The sequence below is a fragment of the Myotis brandtii genome, unplaced genomic scaffold, assembly GCF_000412655.1.
Source record: "Myotis brandtii unplaced genomic scaffold, ASM41265v1 scaffold311, whole genome shotgun sequence".
NCBI lineage: Eukaryota > Metazoa > Chordata > Mammalia > Chiroptera > Vespertilionidae > Myotis > Myotis brandtii.
Genome location: NW_005361913.1, coordinates 3,867,970 through 3,887,950, shown reverse-complemented (window position 1 = coordinate 3,887,950; position 19,981 = coordinate 3,867,970). Strand labels below are relative to the sequence as shown.

Here is a 19,981-nt window from a genome sequence, read left to right as displayed (position 1 = left end):
TAATACCATAGGTTAATACCAGAGTTTTCAGAATTTATTCAGTAAACATTTGAGTACTTAGTGTGTGCTGGTACCTGGTTAACACATTGTATGCGGGAAACGTATTTATACGTTTTACGTTGACTGTAAGTAGTAATAAAAGCCTAATATGCAAATTGACCGAACAGCGGAATGACTGGTGGAACGACCAGTTGCTATGACACGCACTGATCACCAGGGGGCAGATGCTCAACACAGGAGCTGCCCCCAGCTCGCAGGCCCCAAGCCAGCCAAGGCAGGTGCCAGTGGAGGGCCCCCAATTGCCCTGCTGGTCGCCACATAGATTGGCCCTGATCGCCTGCCAGGCCTAGGGACCCTACCCGTGCACAAATTTTGTGCATCCGGCCTCTAGTAATTAATAATAATACAAGAATAAACTCTGTGTCCCATACTCACAACTGTAAACCTAATTTTGCCCACCCGTACAGTAATTTATTCTTGCCACCAGATTGACTGTAAGGTCTGTTGAGTCCAGAGACCTGCTTTCCATCTCACCAGGGCAGAGCATGGTCCCTGCAGCATGATGGGCAGTAATTGCGTCAAATGAATGAATGTGTCATTCAATTAATAACTAAGTTTTAGAGCTTGGAGAATGGATTTTAGATATAGAGGCCGAGGACAGGGACAGAAAAACATGGGAGGAATCAAAACACCAGCTGACTAATAAAGGAGGAGTGACCAAGGAATGCTGAGATGGCCTCAGTGCACAGAAGGTGTCCGAATGTCTCTGGGCACAGGACTGGATTAACATCGGGTGGGTAGCAAGAGCAGAGTAGCCATGAGGGGGGACCAGAGGCGCCTCCCCTCTGAGGCCCGTCAGCCCCAGAGCGAACTGTCCCTCCTCCCTTGTTCCTGGTCCCGGCCTCCTCCCTGGCCAACCCCATCAAACCCACCAAGGCCTCAGTCCCACAGGCAAGTGGGTTTCTCCTGCTTCCCAGCAGTGACAGGACTCCAGCTTAACGCGGGTTTTTCCCGTCCCCAGTTCAAAGCAGCCACAGTGCAGACCGGAGCTACGTTCTCGTAGGAACTGGCGCCAGTGGCTGATGCTGGCGTGGGTTTATGGAGAACACAGAACAATCGACTGGCAGTGATGGATGGAGGAGGGCGAGAGGGAAACGCATTGTATTTTGGAATCACCATCGGGGAAGGGGGGAATCATATTACTTGTTGCCAAATCTGAAAGTCACTGGAAATGCATATTTTCATTTTAGTCTTGAGTGTTATTACTCACGGGTGGCGTCTGGAGTGGCTTAACTCCCCTTGGCCCCCCCACATTTAATTGTCTGGTGTGTAATAGTGTTTTGTCCACTCCCCCCAGACAGCTTTCTTGGGGGAATTTTGGTCTCTTCACAGAACGGATTCTGTCCCTGCCACCTGGAGTAGGAAATTTAGCCCTTTCTTCTGCTTTCTGCCAGCGTCGACCCCGTTCAGGTCGGGGGGAGCCTCAGGACTCAGCAGCCAAGAGGTGTGAGCAGTTCATATCAAAAAATTACCCCGACCTCCGGCCCCTCCCCACGTGGAGGCCCCAGCAAATATTAATTTTCCTAGAAAATCCTTCAGACCTGGAGACACAGGAAATGAATCCTGTTCCCAGAGTGGCTGCTGAGTCCCTGGGCTTCGAACCCAGGTTACGGGCCGTCCAGATCCTCCTCAGGCTCCAGAATTTCTCTCTTCAAAGGAAAGAAAACAGGCCATGTGTGTGTTGGCAGCGCCTGGGGCCGGCTCCAGGAACCCCATGTGTGCACAATTAAAAATTGGCTGCCCCCAGAGGGCTCCCAGCGCAAACTTAAAGAGGCAGGGCCTTGCCGAAAACCAAACAAGGGCCAGCTGGGGGTTTTTTTTGTGTGTTTTTTTTTAACCTACAGGCTTTCCGGAGCTGCCTGGAGCAGAGCCTGCTGGACTGGGGCTCGCCAGACACTCACAGTTTCCTTAATGGCCTGTTTTGTTCCCAGGACCTCAACAGAGTTTTCTTTCCTTTTCCTTCCTTCTGTGAACCAAAAAAAGAAAAGGGATAGGCTCCGAGCCTCCGAAAGTGCCTCTGTGGCAGGGGAGTGAGACCCCTGGCTAATAGGTGTCCTGCCTTCCGGCCAGTTGGCAGCCCCACTGCCAGGGTCGGAGCCAGGCCACGGAGGAGGGAGTGGGCCCTGAGTGCCCACGTGTCCATTCAATAAAGCGGAACGCTGGCTTCTCTCCTACAGAAGTGGGTTTCTTGGCTTGATGGAGTCTGGCTTGCTTTGATTTTGAAGGGATCAAAATCTTTTTTATTTTGTACCTAAGACAAAAGAGCTTGCTTGCATGGTCAAAGGAGGGAGGCACCCCGGAGAGAGGGAGAGAGAGAGAGGGAGAGAGTGTGTGTGTAAGTTGGAGAGAAAAAAAACAAAGCTGCTTGAGGATGTCCACGGTATTTGATGGAAGGCTGCAGCTCTGAGCAGCGGTACCGTGTTGTGTGCCTGTGTGTCCTGGCCCGGAGCCAGCGGGTGCGTTTATTTTAAGCTCCTACAAGCAGCTCACTGACACCATATTTGTCCCTGTTCCCCTCTCCCCTGGTGCCCATTGGCTTGGCATGGAGGCTACAGGGGGTCCTGCCTTTGTCCCCATTCTCTTCTCACGTGTATTCATGACCTTAAACTTTCCAACCACGGTATGTCCATAAAGACAGTATTACGCTTAAATGAAGTATTCTTTTTTGTAATCATTTTTTAGATGGTAAAGAAATTTAATAAAGCTACTTTATGATAATGCCAAAAAAAAAAAAGAATAAACTCTGTGCTCTGTGTCCCATACTCACAACTGTAAACCTAATTTTGCCCACCCATACAGTAATTTATTCTTGGCACCAGATTGACTGTAAGGTCTGTTGAGTCCAGTGACCTGCTTTCCATCTCACCAGGGCAGAGCATGGTCCCTGCAGCATGATGGGCAGTAATTGCGTCAAATGAATGAATGAGTCATTCAATTAATAACTAAGTTTTAGAGGTTGGAGAATGGATTTTAGATATAGAGGCTGAGGACAGGGACAGAAAAACATAGGAGGAATCAGAACACCAGCTGACTAATAAGGGAGGAGTGACCAAGGAATGCTGAGATGGCCTCAGTGCACAGAAGGTGTCCGAATGCCTCTGGGCACAGGACTGGATTAACATCGGGTGGGTAGCAAGAGCCTGTACACCTTCAACGCCACTACGGTGATTTTAGAAACCAGAAGGCTGCAAAGAAGTGTTTCCCACTGATGTCCGCTGTGTTTGAGAATAAGTGGTACATTTCCACATTTGCCTTCTTTATTTTATGTGAAAACCATTATAGTTGGGAGAACAAATTCACTTTATCTGTTTTCTAACTTCCACTCTTAGAATTCTGCTGTTTTAATGTCCTCTAAGAAATGCTTTCATACCATACTCACCACCCCCCTCCTCACCCCCCTCCAGTGCAGATTTGAGAAAATAAAGAGCCTGATATAAATAAACTCTCCTTGAGTTTGCTGTAACTGGAGGGGAAAAGGAGATTCAAGACCACAGTCCGAGTCAGCAGCAAGTATGGTCGTTTCAGTTATCTCGCAGATCTTACTAGAAAGGAAGAGGTGTAAACATGTGTAGAGTTAGAGCAGACTTTCCAAAATTTTGTCTACCATCCTCAGTTCTTTCCCAGAGAACGTGAAAGTACATGGTGCATGTGCCTTATAACGCAAAAGCAGATGAAATTTTGAAGGGTTTGTCTGTTTTCCCAAGTATTTTTGGTTATTTGATCACCAAACATATTTCACATCATTGACTTTTTAAATTGATTTCTAAATCTTGAAGTTTGTTTTAATTCCAGGGACCTGTTCTTCCTTCTCTCGGTGATGTTGAATCATTATCACCGCAGGGACACAACCCAAATATTCACACTATACGAGCAGGGTTGTGATTGAGTGCCGATAATGTCAAGTGCTTTTAATTAAGCTTCTGATGTTTTAGACATTGATAACAAAATAAAGGTGCAGGCTTATTAAATTAGCTTTCCATTTATTTTTCAGAAGCACTCACCAAGTAGGGAGCTACACAGATAACAGCAGCCGTTCTCTTCGGCCAACGCCCCCGGGTGCCTCAGAGGAATTCCTGCCCAGAGTCCATTTTTGAGCAGAGGAAGAGGTTAGGAAATAAGGCAAAGCTTCACACATAAAGGAGAGATTGAGAAGGAAAATGCCTGATAGAATTCAGAATCTAGGATGGCAGGAGCTAAAAGGCGTGGGTTCCCATCCAGAACAATAAAGGTTGACATGGGAAGAGAACTTAGGAATCCTCTCGGCCACTGGCTCTCAACTTGAGCTGCATGTCGGAAAACACAAGAGCATTTAAATAATGGACTTGCCTGTTAAATCAGTGCCACTGGGGACTAGGACTGGGGCACTGGTATATTTTAAAGACGCCCTACTGATTCTAACCTGCAACCAGAGCTAAGCACTACTGGCCTAATCCAACGGCCTCATTTTACCTATGAAGATACCTGAGCAGACACCTGGCCCAAGGTCAGAGAGCTGCTATTTGCTTGGATTTTAACCTCTGTCTTCTCTTCTTATCTCATTCACTGTATGTGCCTCCTGGGTGATCATATCCCCGCTCCTGCTTTTAATTATACAAATAGATCCACGTCTCTCTTCTAGCACCATCCCTTCCCTTCTTTCTACCTTCCTTCTCATTCTCTCTCCAAATGTTTCACAGCAGCCACCTCACACTCATTATATTCAAAACTGAATTCCCCTCCTCAGACCAGTCCTCAAATCTGATTTCTTTAGGTTCCTTCCATCAGCACAGGGTACTTTTCTCCCCTCTGTAATCTCAGCCAGAAATCGTGGTGCCTTCCTCTGCTCTTCCCTCCCTGTGTGCCTGTCCAGTTGGTCACCAAGTGCTGTCCATCCTACCTCCCAGCTGCTTCTCTCACCCATCCCACCTACCTTCCTTGCCCCGAGCTTAATGTGGTGTGTTTTTATTTTTTCTGAACCACTGCAACATCCTCTCACACCATCTTCGGCCTCTAGCCTTGTTTCCACGCGTCGTCTCTAATACCAGTAGGAAGCTCTTTCTGAAACACAAATTTGATCATTTTGATGAAACTGTCATATATTTTGCATCATTTAATCATTTATTTGATTCAACAAAGCTCCCACCTTTCCTCCCTGTCTCTGTGTGCCTGTACTCATGCTACTTTCTTACAGTTTATATAGATGCATAATCTGTCTACATACTCAGTTCTTTTATTTTGGCTTTTATCAAAAACTGAACTCTTCAGTAAGCTACGGTATAATATGTTCCCTCTAAACAGAACTTAACGGGGCAAGCAATGCCTGTCCCCTGACACCTGGAGCCTGCCCCTGCAGGAAGTACAATAGAAGACGCCACAAGCAAACTCAGACCTACCTGAGTATCAGTTCACATCCTTGTAGTTACTTTCAGTTACCTCTTAAGGTTTTCTGGCTTTTACGAATAAGCCCATAAAGGCATTTATCGTGTCTGTTAGGTTTTTTTTAGCTATAGCTTTCGGGGAGAGGGGCAGGGAGGGTCTTTCTTAGGATTTCCATCTCTGTGCTTACACTGCCCATCTGTTCCTGCCTGTTGTCTGCTTTATCCATTAGAGCCCTTAGCATATTAATCATAATTGTTTTAAATTTCCAGTCAGATAATTCCAACATCTCTGCCATGTCTGGTTCTGATACTTGCCCTGTCTCTTCAAATTGTGTTTTTTGCCTTTTGTTATACCTTGTAATTTTTCTTGATAGCTAGACATGATATTCTGGTTAAAAGGAACTGCTATAAATTAGTTTTGAGCAATGTGGTGGTGAGGTGAGCAATGTGGTGGTGAGGGGAGGGGAGAGGAAGCCTTCTCTCTATTCCTGTGACTAGATCTCAGTCCTTTAAAGAGTCTGTGCCTCTGGACTGTGATCTTAGCAAGTGCTCCTCAGGTTTTCCCTCCCCCAGCCTTAGCTGGGACAGGGGGGTTGGTTGGGCTGCAGTTCAGGATTTCCCTTCCCCAGGTCAGTTCTGTTCTGATTATTATACACCTAGGGCAGGCCTTGTTAAGAAGAACAGAGGACTCTGGTATATTTCAAAATGCTTCCTTTCCCCCTCCCTCTGCCAGAAGGAAGCCCAGGAATTTTTCTTTAATATTTACTATGGGAACCTGGTTGAGCTTCTGCAGATAAATTTCACAATATTGTGCCCCTTTCTCCCTCCCCTCCCCAACAACTGGGTTCTCCTGGAGTTCTTCACTTCCTGAGCTGTCTGCACTGAGCTCCAGCATTCCCTTAACTGCAGTTCAGGTTTTCCCACCTGTACGCTGGTTCCGGTGGCAGCTTCATCCTGCATCTCTGCTCCGGGCAGCTGCATTCCCTGCATTCACCTGTTAGTCTCCAGTGCTGGGCCTGCAGTTTTCCCTGTGCCTGCCCCTCTCTCCTGGATCCAGGAAGAGCTGTTGCTTTTCAGGCTGTTCAGTTTGTCACTTGTTGTTGGGACAGAATGGTGACTTCCATGGCTCTGACATGTGCAGCAGAAAACTGGAAGTTAGTACAATGAAACTCAATCCTGCTATTTTGGCTGCTTACCACCAAGTATGATGAAGTCTTGCTGAAACCTTTATATTTTATTATAATAATATAGTGTAAGCATATCAAACTCTCTGAAAGCTCATATGTAGGTTTTATCACTTTTTGAAAATCCATATGTAGAAATGAAGTCCATAGTGTTATTGTTTTGCCTTACAATACTATTTTATTTGAGAAAGCTTTAATCTACAAGTAGAGAATGAGCACAGAAAGCATTGAATTAGTTTGGGGAACCAGGAGAAGTTAAATTGGAGGATATTGTTACAATTTAATTGATGGTATAACCTCATCTTCAAAATGTCTATTCCAGGGGTGGGCAAACTTTTTGACTCGAGGGCCACAATGGGTTCTTAAACTGGACCGGAGGGCCGGAACAAAAGCATGGATGGAGTGTTTGTGTGAACTAATATAAATTCAAAATAAACATCATTACATAAAAGGGTACGGTCTTTTTTTTTTAAGTTTTATTCATTTCAAACGGGCCGGATCCGGCCCGCGGGCCGTAGTTTGCCCACGGCTGGTCACATGCAGAGCCTTTTTCAGATCTGAGATATGCATACCTTTGATTAAAAGTAAAATGATTACATTGTCTGGAACCCTGAACTATTAGAACTGCTCCATTGATTGGGGCCTTTAGTTTTGTTTAGGTTTGTCTGAAAAGGAGTATAAGCATGGGTATAAAAGAGGTCAGCCGTGTGCTCTGTCCTTGAAGAGTGAAGTACAAAAGCAATTGAGGAAGTACTTGTAGGATGGAGATCTGCAGAGGGTTAGCTTGTCAGAAATCTAGAAGTTTCACCAAATTTGCATACTGCCTCATCTGTTAAAACAAACTGCAACCCACGTAACTTCAGGACTTGGCATGTAGTTACTTTTTTAATAAAAGTTCTCATCTCTGTGGCCTGGGGATTGATGATCAAGGTGACTTGAAGGTGCCTCAGACAGCTCTGGGAGGGATGTCTGATGTACTCACTGTACTTTGGCCACCCTCGTTACAGGTTCATCACACAACTTGTTTAACATGTTTACTTTTTAAACACTTGGAGAATTAACAGGTGGTTGCATGACTGAGCTGTTTGTTTTAACAGGCTAAAAAGTGGGAGGTAATTTAGACACACTCTATGATGCAATAGGAAAATACCTAATTATTCTGTTTTTGGCTCAGCTTTTGGTTTCAGTTAAAACTAGCAAGGCTCAACAAGCCTATTTTGTAGCATAGTAGACTTAACATTGTCTTCATATGAGAAACTGGCTCACTGGCAATAATGGTCACACTCTATAGTTATTTGTACATGAAACCCTCTACATGGCTTTAGTGCTAGAACTTAGTAAAGGGTGTCCTTTCAGAGTATCTGTCATCAGCAGTTAAAATGTGAATACAGAGGGCTCCTAAAGTCCCCTGTCTATTTCAGCATGCTGTAGACACCAGCCAACTTATGTTTTCTGTCTGAACATAGAATGCTCAGAAGGTAAAATCCTGAAAACAAGACAGCTAATGGTTATTTTGCTGGTTGTTCATCTTGATGTGTCAGGATATAGGTTTTGATTCTTTCTTGAACTGTCTTCATTAAGCAATTAAAAAGAACAAGGAATTTTACTGGATAATTGGTTGTTCATTTGGTTTGGGGAGCTTACCAGCAGACATAGACATGGTCAAAGATAGACATTCAAGATCAGGGATGGCTAACTTTTCCTGTAAGGGGCTAGATAGTAAATACTTTAGCATTTATGAGTCATACAATCTCTGTTGTAACCACTCAATTCTGCTGTGGTAGAATGAAAGCATCCTATATAATAAAAGCCTAATATGCTAAGTGTCAGGTTGTCTGTTCGTCCATTCAACCAATCAAAGAGTAATATGCTAATGATATGCTAAGGCTGCTCAACCGCTCACTATGACATGCACTGACCACCAGGGGGCAGACAGTCGACCGGTTGACCAGTTGCTATGACGTGCACTGACCACCAGGGGGCAGATGCTCCAACCAGTAGGTTAGCTTGCTGCTGGGGTCCAGCCAATCAGGACTGAGCAAGACAGGCCGGACACGCCCTGGAGCCCTCCCATGGTCTCTCCCCACTGGCCAACCTTCTGCATCCTTCTGCATCAGTGGGTCCCTCAGCCTGGCCTGCGCCCTCTTGCAATCCGGGAACCCTCGGAGGATGTTGGAGAGGCGGCGCCTGGCCTGCACCCTCTTGCAATCCGGGAACCCTTGGAGGATGTTGGAGAGGCGGTTTTGGCCTGATCCCGCAGGCCAGGCCGAGGGACCCCGCTGGTGCATGAATTCATGCACCAGGCCTCTAGTTCATAGATAATACATAACTGAATGTCTGTGGCTATGTATCAATAAAACTATATTTACAGAAACAGGTGGTGGGCTGGATTGGCCCATGGTCCATCATTTGTCAACCCCTCTTCTGGATCCCAAAAGATATGCCACTGGGCTATATGACTCTAACATCACAGGAAAAAGAGCAGTAATTTTCAGTAAGCTGGACTAATACATACAGCCTTCAATAGTCAGAGCCAAGACTTCACTGTATTTGTATATAATATATTGTTGTCAGAAAAAAGAACATTCTTTCCTCTCTGGCTTCTTTGGGGGCTAATCTGAATAGTGTGTTTATTTATCATTTATACCCCATTTCCTTCCCCAAATAATTTGAGGTAGCTTATAATAAAATGCATCTTTAGCTATCTAAATAGGTTCAAAACCCACAAACAAAGGCACACAAAGCAAACTCCAAATGTTCCATACCCATTGCCAACTCAAGCTGGTAGCTCAACCATCTCTGGGACTGAACAGACCTGGGGACACCTCCTAAGTTTAAGACTGCTTTGCTCCCTAGTTTATCTTCTCTAGCATAATTTCCTTTCTGAAAAAAAAAAAAAATTTCCCATGTTTTAATTAAGTTTCTTACCAAAGGAAGTGTTAGTATCCATCATTTTTCTTCTGATTAAAATATAAGCCAAGAACTGTTATACCAACTAAGTGGGTGTATGGGAATGAAAGGGAAAATTATAAACTAATGAAAACTTTGGTGGCAAGAACAGATTCCAGAGCTCCTAGAGCCAAAGGACTGTTTCTGATCAGTTAGAGATCCATCTCTGCTGTCTGGGGAAAAGGACTGTTAAATTACTTTAGAGTTTGATGGTCAGAAGCACACCTGAGAGATAGACCAGAGGAGGTGGGAATTCTGGCTGAGCGGCAGGGAGGATAACTCTCAGTGGGTCTCAGAATGTGGAAACAAGGCCAAGTGATTTGACAGACTGCCAAGGGGAGTTGTGGCTCCAAAGACAGTTCTGAAATAGGGAAACTAATCTATGGGAAAACTGTGAGTGTGTACAAATGACTCTGATACAAGGTCTTAATTAATAGCAGACTTGAATACTTAGCCAAGTGGTTGCAGCAGATCCTATGGAACCTAGGAGATCTGCTTAATTCCCTGGCATTGGGGAGGGATCACAGACACGCTCAGGTAGACACTGGAATTTAAAGGAAGGAAATACTTTCCTAGGAAATGGGTTCCAGGCAAGTGAAGATAGAACTCATTTACCTGGTAGTGGGATTAAAATCAACAAAGTAGAACCAGAAGCAACACAGGGATAGAATTAAGGGCAAACTGGTCAATCTCGTGACGGAATGTTAGTATGTGGTAGTTTCTAACTCTATGATGTACAAGAAATAAATTCTATAATAGGCACCTGTGGAGATGTTCAATATCTGTTTTAAAAATGTTTTATCTGTTCTATAAATTTAGAAATGTTACAACCTTTAAATGGAAAAAAGAAATTAAGAATTTCCAACTTAAGGTGTAATTTCCACTCACTCTGGGTGAGAAGGCAAATTACAGTGTTTTGGGGAAGGGAGCAGTATGGCTATATCTATTAATGTAATAAACATGCATACTGTTTGATTCTGCAGCTGGATTTTCATAATTTATCCTTTAAATATCTTCCACTCACCCTAACCGGTTTTGCTCAGTGGGTAGAGCGTCGGCCTGCAGACTGAAGGGTCCTAGGTTCGATTCCAGTCAAGGGCATGTACCTTGGTTGCGGGCACATCCACAATAGGGGGTGTGCAGGAGGCAGCTGATTGATGTTTCTCTCTATACCTTTCCCTTCCTCTCTGTAAAAAAACAATGAAATATATTTTTAAAAAAACAACCTTCCACTCTCATGCCCTGGCCAGTTGTTCAGTGGTTAGAGCGTTGGCCCAAGGATTCCTGGTGAAGGGTATGTACCTGGGTTGCAGGCCCAATCCCAGCCCGGGTCGGGGCATGTGCAGTAGGCAACTCATCCATGTGTCTCTTTCATCCATCTCTCTCTCTCTCTCTCTCTCTCTCTCTCTCTCTCTCTCTCTCTCTCCCCCTCCATCTTTTCCAGTCTTTTTAAAAATCAGTAGGAAAATTATATAGCCTTGGGTGAGGATTAACAGAAAACAAAAACTTTCATTCTCAGTCTGGCAGATATTTGTGCAAAGCTAATCATTACATTTAAAAATTGAAATGAATTGCAGGAAAAAAGTTCCAATTTCAGGCACTCAATAAATATTTGTTAAATTAATGAGAAAACCATGCAAGGCACCTGAACTAGATAACAGTTACAGACCCAAGCTGTGACCTGGGGCCTGAAGGAGGTATATTGTTTAAATAGACAATGAAGTGCCCGATTTAGAGTAACAGCAATTGATATTACAGTGAAATTCAGAGGTTTCTTTCCTTTTTTTTTTCATCTTAGTCTCTAAGTTATGTGTCTATAAATAGAGTTTTTGATGCTTAATGTTGTAATTATGCAACCTTCTAAGAAGTGGCCTGGCTGGCCTGTGACAATGACCCACATAACCATCAAGTGGCTTTGGTTTCTAATTTCATCCACATGTCCCATGTTTACACTGGAGCCCCTCACCTTGCACAAGGAAGAATATCTCAATACACATTATCTTAATGCAGATAGAGAGACAGAGAAATAAATGCAGAGAGATAGATATACATATAGGTACATGTGCACATGTATGTTTTGCCACCTATCAACTCAGATGTCTGTGTTTTCTTCCACAGAAAAAGCAAAGAACAAAAGATCTTTCTCGGGTATTTCACTCTTACAGTCCGTATGATCATAAGGTAAGAGATGCATGTGATTAGCGTATTGGGTGGTAGAGAAGTCTTTCTGAATGTATGGCACAATGTCCCCTGGTATGTAGTGATTTTAAAGTATACTTACCAGTTCCATTTCTATTTCTATCTTAATTTCCAACTCTATGTCTTTAAAAGAAACCAGAAAATGTGTATTTTGAACTAAAATAATTGTATTTTATTCACATTAAAATCTAGTTACATATTGTCACTGAAATCTCAAAGACTGCAAAGATAGGTTTTGGGGTGTTTTTTTGTTTGGTTGTTTTTTTTCTTTTCTTACCAAACAGTGTCGTGATGGACTTGGCTTTTTGATTGGTACAGATAGTTGAAATATTAACTGCCAGTTCTTGGTTCTCCATTGCTCCTGATGGAAAGCTATTTTCCGAATAAAAACCCTAGCGAAAAACAGTGCATAGCATTATATGTGAAATATCCACTGCCAATAGTTTTGCTACACAGAAGACCAAATTGTGTAGGGACCCCTACCCATCCGTCCCACAGCTTTATGTGCCCATGGCCAGCTCTGATTCTTTAAAACCCCAGCTCTCCACTGCCTGTATTTGAAGAATTCCCAGACATCTTTACTTATAAGTATTTCACTATATTTGTAAAAGATACAGACTCTTTTTTAAAAAACACACGTATGACTGTTTTTAAAGAAAATGCTCAATATCACATCTTCATAGGGAAATACATTGTGAGATTTCTGAGAGTTGTGTAAAACTTCTTTATCACGTATGATTCCAGTAAATCTGTTAATCTGAGGTGACTTCAGAAGCAAACAAAAAATTTGCACAGTCGAATTGCTAATATAAACTTAAATCTTTATCTATGAATTTACAGGGAGACATGTGGTGGGGATTTTTTAACTAGCCAAAATAAGTAGTGTGAAAACTACTTTCCTCAGCTCAGAATATGAAGATGTCTGGATTCAGGAGGGGAAAATCATGCCAGTTGTTCATAGAAGTTGAAAGGATTTCAATAGCTTCTAGTGTTTCTATCATGACCAATTTGACTTAAGCACCAAAAATTTTTAAAAGAGATGTTTATGCTCCTCCACGTGACCATAGCTATATACATGACTAAAAATTATATCATTTCAAGTTGCTTTTTTGAAGTTAAATCAATCAGTTTGCAGAATATGGCCATTTGTTTGAAAGAGGTTGAGAGAGCACATAGTATCTGACAATGCAGGTGGAAGGTGCAGGCTGATAAGTAATATACGGAAGCAAGAGGAATGTGATTGGCTAGATTTCTGATGGGAAAGTTGCATTTTTTTAGATGAAGCCATGTAATGAACATAAATGCAACAGTGGCTAAAGTTAACATTTAACAACAAAAGGCTGTGACAAATGTTTTGCCTGACTTGTCTAAATTTTGCCCGCTTCTAACATTTTTTAATTCACAGTTAAGGGAAATTCCATTATTCTTTTATTAGAACTCTTAATGGAACTTGGCCATTTGCAGCTTCTACCGGCTTCCTCTTCATATCCTTTGTGGCATTGTATCAAAGTCACCTCAGATTATTTTGGCTTCCCTTGTGAAGACTTCATTCCTCTACAAATTAGTCATCAGGCAACGAGGAATTGAATATAAATGCTAGATGGAGTTCCTTTTGATCTTTGCTTTAAGATCTGTAATAAATTATTATAAGTAACTGGACTGCCTATGAGTGATTTTTGAAGCTTCCAAGGTTTGGCCTATTGGCATTCTGATTTATTCTGTCTGTGTGGTGAAGGAAAAGGGAAAAGTTTCCTGCTAGGCAGCTCTCCTGCCCCTCAGTAGCCTCCTCCCATTTTTCTAAGCTCCATCCAGACAAGTCCAGCTGTATTACTTTTAACCTTGTCTCTTGTTGATCAGTGTCCACAAAGATGAAAATCACAGGGACTGCATGACATACACTATTTTCTCAACCTCAGAATGTTTCTTTCCCCCCCCCCACCCCCCATAAATAAAATAATAGAGGGTTATGATTCAAGTTACTTTATCATTTTAATTAACCAATTATATTCAAACAAATTAGTTTTCTAGGCAGATAGGTTTTAGTGTAAAATACTTAAAGGGGTAGTTAAAGTTGGTTAAAACACGCCATGCTTAATATAATTTGTCAAGTGATCTTTAGGTTAAATATGTACATAAATCATAAATTAAAGCTTTTATAAAATAAAATATAGGCTGTGTTGGATTTGTTTTCAAAAAGAATTCAAGGAGGGGAGTGGGTAGAGTAAAATAAGATTGGCCAAATGTTGATTATTGAAACTGAATGATGGGTTTGTGGGCTAATGGTTCTATTCCCTGTATATTTTCTATATGATTGAAATAGTGCATAATGAAAAAGATGCCAAAGTAAAATAAACTATGGTCTGCTCCCAAACGTGAATGTTATGATATTCTTTTCCTCTCTAGCTAAATTCCTTTTATTACTAATGTTTCCCTTGATGTAAATGTATACCAAAGAAGGACTACTCCGCATTTCAGTGGGCGTGTTATGCTCAGTAAACTCAGAAGTGCACTCCTGTTCTGAAGTGCCATAATTTCCGGGGGCTTTGTCCCAAATTATAGTGGGTCACTTAAATGACAGCCTTGCCTACTAACAACTGTTGAAACAGTTGTAATTACAAAGTATAGTTGGTGCAACTGTTTTGTTCTCACTCAGTCAGTTATATTTGCTCTTCTTTCCTTCCCCCCAACCAAGATTGCTCCTGCCTGACCCCAGACACAGGAAAGTCACCAGGTTAAACAGACGTGTTGTTTGAGTCTGGCCAGGTGCAGTCCTTAATGGTGCTGCTCTAAAGCCATTGTTTGGGTTGTAAATGGTCAGTTGGTTTTCTCTTAAATGCTGTTGCAAAAAGCAAACAAAGCTTAGAACAAAATGTGCACTCAGAATGAGCCTCAAGGGAAATACCTGATTCATTTTTTTATACTCCAAGACAAATTTTCCTGTAGACTGGAAGAATTTCATTCTGGACTATAATCTCTGATTCTGTGTCTATTTAAAAAAGTATATATTTTTCAGGAGTTCTTATAATATAGACAAATGCAGAAAGGCTTTCACCAAAGCTAATTCCTATTTATCTGTCCTAATAAATGGTAACATTGGTAAAGGGAATTCAAAAAAGGAGGTAATCTGATGGTATTTTGTTCATGTATTTCTTCTGTTATTTTAAGAATCATAATAAACATAGCTTGTAATTTCTGGAAACACATCATACTGACTACCAGGAAAGGTTCAGGGTCACAGGCCTTCGAGGTCACAGAAAGCCAGCTTGGAGTTGAGTTTTTCTTTGGATAAGTCAGAGGTAAGTAGAGTAGGGTATAATTAGAACAATTTTATGGAAGCTATGTGAATTAGCGAGTGCTTTCTGTCTTTGGCTTAAAGAAAATATTACTATGCATATAAAAGATGTTTCTTTCTTATTTCCTTCCTTTCTTCTTTTCTTTCTTGTTAGATTTTATCAGAATTATGTGTTTAGGGGTAAATCTAGATTTATTAGCCAAACACAGGTGTTAATAATCTGCTCATGTAGAAAGCTATTATAAAATATGAAAATGCTTGGAAAGAAAAAGTTCCAAAATTCTGTTTGGGTTTACAGTGGTTCTTAACATGTGCACAGTTGACTAAGATCCTAAACACAGTTAACCTGTATGAATGCACATATCCTAGACCAGTGGTCGGCAAACTCATTAGTCAACAGAGCCAAATATCAACAGTACAACGATTGACATTTCTTTTGAGAGCCAAATTTTTTAAACTTAAACTATATAGGTAGGTACATTGTTATTAACTTAATTAGGGTACTCCCAAGGCTTAGGAAGAGCCACACTCAAGGGGCCAAAGAGCCGCATGTGGCTCGGGAGCCGCAGTTTGCCAACCACGGTCCTAGACTATTAAAGGTGAGTGAGTCCTTAACAGGTTGTCACTGTTATAGTTTCTGTATTGTGTGAAGAGGGCTTCTTATTTTCTTTTAGTGACTATTGTTATTTTAATAATTTTCTACTCTTAAAGATATATATCAGTGGACACACATGAGAAGTAACATTATTATACAGCTCATATATTGGTGAAGTAAGCTTTTCTTTTTCTTTTGGTGACTAGTCTCATTTTAATAAACTTTCTACATGCATAGACATATATCAGTTGAACTGTAAACAAATTCATATGTGTCAAAAAAACAAACAAACAGCTATGTATGAAGACACTTGATTAGTTAGCCGATGAGTAAGATAGAAAAGGAACATGAGTACTTTACTCAACCGAGGTCTTTTATGCAGTAATCTCAGCTCAGAACCTTCGGATAAGCTAGCCTGGGCCCAGCCTGGCAAAATTATTGTTTAATTCTCCTTCCCCACTTCATTACTTCTTTAGTCCCCCATCTACAAACAGTCCACTTTTTTACAAAAACAGTCCTAACAAACAAAGATGCCTGGTTTCCCAAACCACAGTCAACCCTAGCAGCAGTTAAAAAGAGAGTGGTTATTGCTTCAAGAAGTCAGAGCTCCATTAAGAAGTGGCAGCATGCTAAATGAAGGCAAGGCCAAGGCCATAAAAACTGTAAGTCATTAACAGAGGAACTCTAGAAGTGCAGCTGCCCACAACCACTTAATTTGGACCCAGATACCCAAATATCCCTATACATTTTAGTAGTTCCAGGGTAAAATAATTGGCCTAAATTGCATCAAGAAACAGATGTTTTATTTTAAAATAGTAGAGATGTGTATAACCTACTTTTACAAACATCAATATTTTAAGAATAAAGTTTATCTTGAAAATTCTCTTAGGAACAGCTGGATAAATGAAGTATTACTATGGAGAGTGGTTTAATAAGCAAGAAATAGTGAAAGAGTGGTTGAACATGTGTTGGTAGTTGGGTAAAGGACAAAAAGTGTGTCTGAGCATAAAAGATGAGGAGAGTAAAATCAATATTCTACCACATTATCCTATATAATAAAAGCCTAATATGCAAATTGACCAAACAGCAGAATGACCAGTCGCTATGACACGCACTGACCACCAGGGGCAGATGCTCAATGCAGGAGCTGCCCCCTGGTGGTCAGTGCGCTCCCATAGAGGGAGTGCTGCTCAGCCGGAAGCCAGGCTCATGTCTGGTGAGTGCAGTGGCAGTAGCAGGAGCCTCTCCCGCCTCCAGGGCAGCGCTAAGGAGCAGCGAGCAGGTGGGCAGTAAGGAGTGAGGGCTCCCGAACTGCGAGAGGGATGTCCGACTGCCACAGGCAGACATCCCCTGAGGGGTCCCGGACTGCGAGTGGGCGCAGGCTGGGCTGAGGGACTCCTCCCGAGTGCATGAATTTTTTGTGCAGTGGGCCTCTAGTTCATTATATAATTAGATACTGTAAAGATATTGATGTTTTTGAGAATTACTATAAAGTATTTTTATCTTTAAGATTACTCCAAGCATTTCCCTGGCTGGTGTGGCTCTGTTGGTTGAGCATCATCCTGTGCACTGAAAGGTGGCCAGTTCGACTCTCGGTCTAGACACATGCCCAGGTTGTTAGCTCGATCCCTGTATGGTTGTATGTGGGAGGCAGCCAATCGATGTTTCTCTCTCACATAGATATTTCTCTCTCTCTCTTTCCTTCTCCTTTTCTCTCTTGCTAAAATCAATAAAAACATATTTTTTGAAAAATAGATTATTCTAGGCATAACTGGAATGGAATAATAGTAAGTTAAGGTAACAGTATATGCATTTCAATTGCAACATTAAACATACAAAAAATCATATGTATTTCCATAATCTACACATTTAAGACTACCTTAAGAACTGTTATTAATACAAACATGTCTGGGAATTCATATCCACTAGTATACAGTGATATACAGTAAAAAAAAAAAAGCAGAACCTTCTCTGCAGCTTTGTTTGGACAGAAGCATATATAGCAAAAATCTATTTCAAAAGTCTAGGGGGTGGGGAAGTCTTGGTTTCTACCACTGTCCTTTCTTTTCTAAGAGACTAATAGTCTCTGTGACATTGTTTCATAAATACATATATCATACCTAAAGGGAAAAGAACAGTTTTATTTTGGAAACCATGTATTGATTTACATTTCTCCATTAATCAGATTTGTCTGGCGATTTAAGATAAAAGTCACTTTACCCAGCTCTTTATGTTTGAAGAATAATGGCCATTTGACTCAATCCTGAGGCAGCCGCAGCATTGTCAAGCCTTCATTATCTCCTGGGCTTTGAATAACATAATGTAGCAACAGAGTGCTTTGAGTTGTTCTAGAGAGAGAGATGGGAATTTGGATTGTTGCCTGCTGGCCCTGTTGAGCTTTGAGCTATCTGCTGTCTGGAAATAGCAAATTCAGTTTTTAATGGATCCGGCACTCTATGATAGCCAGATTTTCATGGCACATGCAGATAAAGAAACCAGTTATTGATTTGGCATGTTTACGCCATGCTTAAAACAGTCCTCGGCAGCAGATTGTCCAAAGCCATTTGTGCACTTAACTCTATTCCCCATCTTTGGCAAAGACGAAAAAATGTTTAAAAAGTAATTTTAGGGATGTTGCTAAATATCGGGAACGATTGGATAAATGTCTAATTGATTGAGTTCCCTTCCTGTTACATTTTTACATGTCATACTAAAACCATGCTCGGGGAAGTGAGCACTTTAGTGAATACTAAACCCATTTATTGTCGCCATCAACTCTGCTCTAAAGCCAAATGGATAACTCAGCCTCAAAATAAAGGACGAACTAAATAAAGGAGCTCTCGGTGCAAAAACTTTGCTTTCATTTGTTAGAGCACCTTGTTTCTCAAGGTGACCTTGCAGTTGTCACAGAAGGTGCAGACTCAGCTCCCCAGGCAAGATCTGTAACCACCTTGTGCTTCCCGGCCTCTGCCAACCTGACCCAAAGCTTTGTCCTCAGTTTTTAACACTCCTCAGCTTGTGATTCAAGTTCAGTAGCAGATCATGTTTTGTGAGCCTAACTTTGATATTATTTATGTCTTTTTCTCTTTTCCTTCCACCATGACATTGTTCTAAAAATTAAACATTTTTACATGTTAGTTTAATTTATTTTGTTACTATAACTGCAGGGATGGGTGGTATTGGAAGGATGTGTAAATGGCAGAGATTTTAGTGTTGTTAAAATGAGATATCCGGAGACCCATAGATGCCAGAATTTGGCTCTGCCAGTTACCCTGAGGATTGACAAGGAGAATTGAATCCAACTGGATTATTATTATTGTTATTGTTGTTGTTACTCTTCAACTGTTTAAAGCACACCGTGTAACTGGCACCATCCCCAAAGCTTTACATGCACACGTGACTGATTAAGCTTTATACCAACCTGTAAGAGGAGTACTCTTATTATCTCCCATTTTACAGATAAAGAAACTGAGACATGGAGAGATTAGGTAACTGCTCAAGGTCACACACCTGACAAGTTATAGAGATGTGTAACTCCAGAGCCTATACCCACAACTTCTGTGCCACATGGAACTAAATACCCCCAGCGTAAGATGCTCTAACCAAAGGAGGACTGACCAACACACCTCAGGCTCAGGGCTGAAGTGGCCTTCTTACCCTGCCTCTCCTGTCTAACCTCAACTCTCATTCTAAATAGGCGAACATTTGGTAGAAATAGAAACAGTATGTGAAAGGGAATAAGGAGAGACAGAGGACAGCAATAGGGGAAGAGCACTGAGGATTCATTGAGTGACCTCCCTGTAAAGCAGATAATTAAGCAGCTAAGCTTATCCTAAAAATGTCCCCCATCACCTCCACTCTTCTCCCACTTGCTTCATTCACCACCAGCCTGGGGCAAAGGAAACTCGATTGATTTAAGCTGGACATCAAGGCTAATATCAGAGACTAATGAATGAAGATCAGGCACGGCCGGGCACTGGGCTTCTAACAGAGCCCAGTCTAACTGGCTTTCCTCCCCAACCCCTCAGTGGGGTGGGAGTGGGGTATGTTGGTGGCACCATGGTTCCAGCCAAAGGATTGGATTCCTTTTTACCAACACAACAGGGTGTGCTCATGCCAGAGGAATAGGGTGAGTCAGAACCTAAAACCTAAAGCACAAAGAAAGGTTGAGGAGAGAACCAGCTGAAGTCATGATACCTAGAAATGAGAAAGTAGCATCAGGCAGGCTAGAAACAGGGAGAAGGCCGCCCTGTTCCATTCAGCAGGACACCAGGGAGCATCTGGAACTTCTCTTTATGGGCAGGTGGGGTCATGACAGAAGACAGAACGTTTGCCAGGTGATTAT

General features: G+C 41.9%; 1 protein-coding gene across 6 annotated transcripts in view; it reads left to right on the top strand.

Moving 5' to 3' along the window:
* Positions 1–19,981, top strand: part of CDKAL1 (CDK5 regulatory subunit associated protein 1-like 1) — a 645,197-nt gene that overhangs the window by 508,293 nt on the left and 116,923 nt on the right. For 5 of the 6 annotated variants that reach the window (XM_005869973.2, XM_005869971.2, XM_005869975.2 and 2 more), the window contains exon 13: positions 11,669–11,731. The exons of the other annotated variant lie outside the window; for it this stretch is intronic. In XM_005869973.2, coding sequence (XP_005870035.1) covers positions 11,669–11,731 — 63 coding nt within the window. The remainder of the gene's footprint in view (positions 1–11,668; positions 11,732–19,981) is intronic. 6 annotated transcript variants of the gene reach the window in all.